At 44.8% G+C, this 6,976-nt stretch overlaps 1 protein-coding gene across 1 annotated transcript; it reads right to left on the bottom strand.

Moving 5' to 3' along the window:
- Positions 1 to 1,709: 1,709 nt before the first annotated feature.
- LOC123042375 (WAT1-related protein At5g64700) lies at positions 1,710 to 3,572 on the bottom strand. Its single transcript, XM_044464845.1, has 6 exons — positions 3,388 to 3,572; positions 3,217 to 3,279; positions 2,990 to 3,106; positions 2,411 to 2,810; positions 2,161 to 2,312; positions 1,710 to 2,052 (listed from the first exon to the last, which is right to left on the bottom strand). Exons 1-6 carry the CDS (start codon positions 3,564 to 3,566, stop codon positions 1,830 to 1,832), a joined length of 1,134 nt encoding a protein of 377 aa, XP_044320780.1. The 5' UTR covers positions 3,567 to 3,572; the 3' UTR covers positions 1,710 to 1,829.
- Positions 3,573 to 6,976: the final 3,404 nt, after the last annotated feature.

The following is a 6,976-nucleotide window of genomic DNA, read 5'->3' as shown; positions in this document are numbered from 1 at the left end:
GCTCCCGAATTTAAAAGACGTTCTCAAATAATAAAAATGTTCAGGTATTTTAAGAAATGTTTAAACAAGATTTTAGAATCTTATATATATTGAAAAATGTTTGTGAACTTTAAAATAGTAAGAAAAGGAAAACCTTTAACTAGAAATGACAAACAGGAAAAAAGAGAAAACAGATAAATCAGAAGAAAACAGATAGAAGAAAGTAGAAAACCCAAAACGAAAGAGTCATGGAAAGGAAGAAAAACTTCTAACGTTCGCCTAAGCGCTCGAGTTGTCCTGCTCCATCCCCTCCACCCCCACCTCCTTCTTAAAAAGGAAAACAATTAGTCTGTCTCACAAAGAAAGTCAAAAATTAGTCGCAATGAGCGGTCATATGAAATTTTTTTCGTGTTGACCGTGCTTGGCAGTGACGTACCTAGCAAGGCTTTCAAGCATATCAAAATGGAGGCCCATGCGCAGGAGAGTTGGCTTAGGACAAGGCCCAGGAACTGGTCTTCCCAGGCCTGCAACCAGAAAACCCAGTCCCTAAAAAAAAGTTACCAAGCAGGAGGGATGTTGGGTCCATTAGTGATAGTATGTAGATTTGGTCCACCAGAAGTACGTTGGGCCGGCCGAGAAGCCACACAAAAAACACTAGTTGGGTGAATCATTCTCCAAGGGTTCATGCAAATAGTCCTAAGCTCAAGTTTTTTTAGACAAGGTCCTAAGCTCAAGTGAAAAAATAATCCGTCGATCATGGGTTTCACGTGGTTACTAACCACCTACCACCCGAAGGCCCACCAAAGACAGCACATCAAAGGGAATTGAGGTAGACGACATCGAGATCTAGACCGGAGCGTCACAAAAACAATGCCCGCACCATGAATACCTCCAACGGCTGCCATCTGCGCACCACTGCAAATACTCTCCTTATCTCCATCCTTAAGAAGACCTGATATATACATCAAGAAAGAGCAAATAGTAAAGATAACACTAACAGGAGATCTGACCTCGTGTTTTTCAAAGGTAATATGTTCCTTTTGGTCCAAATGCCCCAGCAAACAACAGCAATGCATATCATATAAAACTTGTGACACCCTAGGTAAGAAGGAATAATATAGCCACACTACGCTTTGCCAGAGAAAGGAGGGGCAACAAGTAGCACCAATAATGACCTATAATAATTCCCCAAGTAGCTCTAACCATGTTACAAACAAAGGATAAGTTTTTTCTTGAGAGGTACAACCATAGAATAAGTGCTTAGCAAATTCTACACCGGTGCAAAAAGAACAAGTAGGGTTTCCGGGTCAATTACGCTTGTTTTCATGTTTTTTTTTTTGAAAAGGAGGATTGCCCCCGACCTCTGCATCAGCATGATGCACACGCTTGTTGTCATGTTGTATGTGTGTATATACTCCCTTTAGCCCATTTTTTGCTACGGTGCAGGCACGCACTGGTCCATAATGCGCTAAGCCTGTAATGCATACAACCTTGTATCACAATTTATTGATCGCATAGAACATGCAAACTCATATTTGTAAGACTTTGGGGGCAAACACCCAACCATCCACATATCCGTTACTGCATATATACAACATATGGACTAAAAGTTACACACCTTCAAAGTTTGCAGTGTAACAGTGTAAGGCTTAGTAGTATGCAAGTTAATTTAGGTGAAGATTTGCAAAAGGTTAAGCACCTACTTCCTCCATCTCAAAATAAGTTTCTCAATTTTAATACAACCTGTTTTTCTGTTCCCCTGCTATGTGGTTTAAATTGGACAGAGTCCACAGTTACTCGAATAATGGATGCATCCCATGAGAAGAAGGAGCTTCCTTTAGTCGATCAAATCAGACTTGTTCAGCAGGCAATATCGTTGCTTCTTTATCGTGTTCCATCTCCCCGTTAACTTGTTTGCTCCTCGCATTCTTCTCCTCCTCATCTGCAGATTTCCCGTCACCCACGCCATGGATCATCATAATCGGCTCGCCACATGGCCCAGTCCGATTCTCCTTGCTTTTACCCCACAGCACGCTGTACAGACCTCCAACGAGAAGAATTCCACCCAAGATACTGCCAAAATTAATGAAAAAGAAGAGTAAATGAAGTGGAGTTTCGCAAGGATAGACTGATAGACCAGTTGTGCAGCTGAAAGCTTAGTCGTCGATGGTCGCCACGTACCTGCCGAGGTGAACAATCTCCCCGAGGAAGAAGGAGGAACAGAAAATGGTGAAGACGAAGCAGAGCGGGTTCCACACGGCGAGGAACACCGGCCCTCTCATGTCGGCGCACCATGCTTGCAGGTAGTACGACACTCCCGTCACCACAAACCCCTGAATTTTTGAACCATACATCAATCAATCCACCACTCCATGCATCCATCCATAATCCATTGGCAGCACTATCAAGACAGAGAATTGAGAAGCCTTACGGTGTAGAGGACGGCGACCAATGTGACGTCGAACCCCAGCTGCCACCTGGAGAAGTCCCTCTCGGCGACCGCCGCGACGACTAAGCACTGCGCCGCGCTGAAGACGCACTGCGTCGCCGTGACGAGCAGCTTGTGGGGGAACTCCTTGAGCAGCGCGGCCTGCAGGACGATCCACAGGGACCACGTCACGTTGACGAGCACCATGAGCAACGTGCCCAGGATCCACGTCCCCCTCTTCGCACCAGCCTCTCCGTTTGCGACAGCAAAGGCGCGGTGATGGTTCACCGGGTCCAGGGACGGACCCACGTAGAAGGCGATGACGAGCACCCCGGCGAGGCAGAGCCCGACGCCGGCCACCTTGGCCATTCCCGAGGGGCTCCTCAGCTTCACCACTTCCATCCTGTGGCCAAGTGTACATGTCACTTATGTACGTACTAACAACTTCTCCCTTTGTATCAAAATTAATATAGGATATTTTTTGATACTCTCTTCGTATCAAAAAACATCTTATATTTTGATACGGAGGGAGCAAGTAGCTTAATCATGTAGTAGTAGTTGGCTGGATCAATTGGTACGTACCTCAGCAGTAGCGCTATGAAGAAGGTGACCACGGGCATGGAGTTGCTGGTTGCAGACCCCACGGTTGCAGATGTTAACTTGAGGCTCACATTGTACAGATTCAAGCTAAATGTAGTCCTGAAAATATCGATCAGTCATTCATCTCCAATTAGTTGCACATACACTGCTAGTAGTAATTAGGTGCAGCGATTGATGAGATGGACAAGCAGCATGCGTTGCTTACTTACCCGAGTAAGGCATAGAGGAACAGCTTCATTAGCAACTGGAACGACATTAACCGCATGTTTTTCCTGGGAATCAGTTTGCAACTCATCATCGACCTTACTTGCATGCATGGTTCCCTTGCTAGAAGTATAGCTCAAGTAGTACGAGATAGATAGTTAGCTCTGAGGCAGTACCTTTCGAGGACAATGGCAAGAGGCAGCAAGAGAAGAGACGCGGCCGCCTGGCGGTAGAAGACGAAGACGTAGGTGTTGAACCCCTGGTTGTACGCCGCCTTGGAGGTGACGAGCATGCCGGTGGCGATGACCTGTATGATCACCGCGATGACGTACGGCTTCTTGCCATTCACCTCCATGCCGGCAGCGAGCTTGAGCTACCACGGCTCTGCCAGGTACCGAATAGATCAGATCAAAGTGTGGTCAGAGCGTGAATCGATTGTCGCCTCTCTGTCCTGTGATGGTGTCTGAGTCTCTGCAGCTACTTATGATGCCACACCAATGCAAGCTACACTGAGCTGGAGTAGTAGCATCGCAATCTGATTTTCTTTGGCTTGTTTAGGCTAGGAAACAACCTGCACTTCTCGAGTCAATACTCAATAGTACTCGGTACCTCCCAGCTAATTCGAAGGAGAGATCTAGTAAACATGAATATAATCCTAGCCATTAACCGTCTTGAGTCGAACTGATTTTCTTTGGCTCAGGTTTTTCTTTCTAATAAAGGGTATGTTTATTAACCCATAATGTCATATCAAGAGAATACAAGTATTATGGATATGCACCCGGTTTCTACATGACGAGGATACACACAACCAACACAAAAGCACACACAAATGACAAAAAGGGAAAACGTGACCCTCAAAAGTCTCGTCGAACCAAACTAAAGCATACAGTAGCAACCATCAACATCAAATACCACCAATGACAGCACTCGGACTATGAGTAAAGTGCTTCAGCAACGACGCGTTACAGCGTTAGATCCATGCACGGAGATTAGATTTTTAGTTTTCACCCTGAAGAGTAAATCCGAGCAAACTCATAACATGGTCTGTCTCAGTAACAACACAAACATGCATGCTCCATGGTTTATCTGCGTGCATGCCGACTCAAGTGTGAACTTGGTCACACTGATGTGCGTGATTGTTCGCGTTGTTAAGTATATTTGGAGTACTTAAGATTTCACAGAAAGGAAAGGCGACCTTCTAAGCAGCCAGTCAAGTCTAGCTAGGAAAGTCAAATTAACAATGCCTCGTGCCACATGTTGTGCTCCCGACCTGTCGATCGATACATGCAATCTTTCTAAGCATAATTAAGTAGTCTCGTGCTTGCTGCCCACTAATCATTAGCATTAAGCCTTTGTTTCAAGTATAGTAGAGCAAGTATAGTAGATCCTAGTCAGCCGGCTATAACATTCACCACGTCAACAAAATCCTACATGGATGAGTGAGAAGGGAAGAGAGAGAGTACAGCGGGCTCTTCAGCTATCGCCGGGCTGCAGCACAGTGTACGAGAAAAAGGAGGCTGCATGCAGCTCCTTTTTTCCTCGCTGCCAATTACTGTTCGTTTCTCTTTCTCCCAACCTGCATGCATTGAATACTATAACCAGTCTAATAGTCCACATATAGCCAGCTTATTATACAAGCGTACTTATGCAAAGACTTTATGTGACGTGGAACAGCTATACAGCCGGCAGCAGGCGTTTCTATTAGCCATGCTCGTAGGAGCACCACCCGCTTCTTCCAAGCGATGAGATAATTGGTCTATCATTGGACAGTGTGGTGACGTAGCAAGCATTATTGTACTCAACGGTTCATATGAGATTATTTCCTGAATGTAGTATCTCCGCTCAGCAGATTGTGATGGCTCTCCTTGTCATCGATACTTTTTTATCTCATCACACAGTTCGGAAAGACAGACGTCTGTGGCCGGGTGTGCGCGTGGCCGCGTTGGGCTATCGCCCAGCCGACTGAGGAGCCTTTGGGCAACAATTTATCTCTATGAGGGTGCTTCGTTAGGGAGACTTGTTATGTCTGTGTTTATTTCTTCTGTGTATTGAGGGGTGCTAACGAGTTTATTAACTTCATGCTGAATGGAGTGGTCGACTGAAAGGTGTTCGATCGGGTATGTTGTGATGCACCAATAATTTCAAACCTCCTTTTGATGACGACTCTTTGAGATTGATGCAAGCTGATGCGGGGAATGCAGACTGTCTGAAAAGAATCCTTTTGGAATATTGTGTTATGTTAGGCCACTTTAAGCAATGATTTTAGAATCCGATTCAATAGAAAATGAGAAAAATATGCAAGCAGCTGGTTAGTAAACATAAATCTAGCATTGTTTTTCATCCCCAAATACAAGAGCGAAAGAGAAGAAGATTATATGTAGTCTGGATATTATGGCTGAAGCTTTAACAGATAAACACTTGGGGCTCTCATCAACTGTGGGAGCTGATAGAAGTGACTCCTTTCAATATCTTGTTGATCGGGTACCGAAGAGAATAAAGTGGATGGAAGGAAAAAAAATTACCATTGGAGGGGAAGAAGTGCTATTGACGGCTGTATCACAAACCATACCAACTTTTCCGATGTCCATGTTTAAAATCCCCCAAAAAAGATGTATAAAGGGATTATTGATGGTACATCTAGTTTTTGGTGGGGCGATGATGTGGATACAAAGAAAATGCACTAGTTTGTGTGATGGAATGGAAGAGTATTAGATGGAAGATGTGTGTATATCGGGGAATAAAAGGAAGTACGGGCTTCAAAGATATAGGTTTAAATTTACCTCTACACCAGCTAAGCAGGCATGGAGATTGGTTGACGATCCAGATTCCTTATGTGCTATGTTTTTGAAAGCTAGATATTACCCAACCGGAGATTTGTTGAATGTTGAGTCTAAGAATGGGAGTTCTTTCACTTGGCAAAATAGATATATGGAAAGATGAATGGATTCCAAATTGTGCTACAAGGAGAATTATCAAATGAGAGGACTGAATGCACAGTGCACACCACCGGGCCCACCACCACCAATGACAACCACCAAGGCTACAGCCGGGAAAGAACGGGTGTGGCTCTCCTTCCTCAAGCATTGCTTCTAGCCCCAGACACTTCCTAGTGACTGGTGCAGCTCTCTTTCCTCAAGCATTGCTTCTAGCCCCAGTCACTTCCCGGTGACGGGTGCAGCTTTCCTTCCCACGGTGGAAATTCCGTCTTGCAATGGCTTTCCACATCTTCGTTTCCTGATCTGATAGCTTTTGGGATCTTTCCCTGATAGGCTGGGCGAAATCCCCACTCGGCTTACTGTAAGTGCATCTAGTGCCACCCCTAGTTGGTTTTGGAGTATCGACGACAAACTTGGTTGAGGGACTAATGTGTTTGTGAGAATTGCAGGATAATATAGATAGTAGTCCCTCATTGATTTGGTTTACCTACCGGAGATGGCCCCTAAAAATGTGTGAAGACATTGAAGACAATGGTGGTTTGTGAAGCTATTCACGTTGAACACTATGACATGAGAAGACATCGAGTGAAGACTATGGAGCGCAAAGACTTAGTTGTTTCGTTGTTTCCCTTTCTTCTTTGTTGAGTCATAGGAACCACCGCACTGTTAAGTGGGGTCCAAGTGAACAAAGTCAGAGTGACTGAAGTGATGCTCAACCAAATCCTATGTCTTCGAGCAAAGACAATGAGAGCAAATCTTATCCAGAGTCGGATAAGTCAGCTTTACTTGTAGCCCAAGTCAAGCTGTCGTGTGTGTTTGAAATCTGACC

Source organism: Triticum aestivum, chromosome 2B, assembly GCF_018294505.1.
Source record: "Triticum aestivum cultivar Chinese Spring chromosome 2B, IWGSC CS RefSeq v2.1, whole genome shotgun sequence".
Lineage (NCBI taxonomy): Eukaryota > Viridiplantae > Streptophyta > Magnoliopsida > Poales > Poaceae > Triticum > Triticum aestivum.
The sequence above is the reverse complement of the archived record's forward strand: the minus strand, read 5'-3'. Positions and strand labels throughout refer to the sequence as shown.

Bases quoted from the DNA above. Each gene is read 5' to 3' on its own strand.
- LOC123042375 (XM_044464845.1), bottom strand. From the start codon at position 3,566: ATGGAGGTGAATGGCAAGAAGCCGTACGTCATCGCGGTGATCATACAG. The intron at 2,313-2,410 runs GTAAGGCTTCTC...TCAAAAATTCAG, and splicing joins TGGTCGCCGTCCTCTACACC to GGGTTTGTGGTGACGGGAGT. The intron at 2,053-2,160 runs GTACGTGGCGAC...TAATTTTGGCAG, and splicing joins GAGATTGTTCACCTCGGCAG to TATCTTGGGTGGAATTCTTC.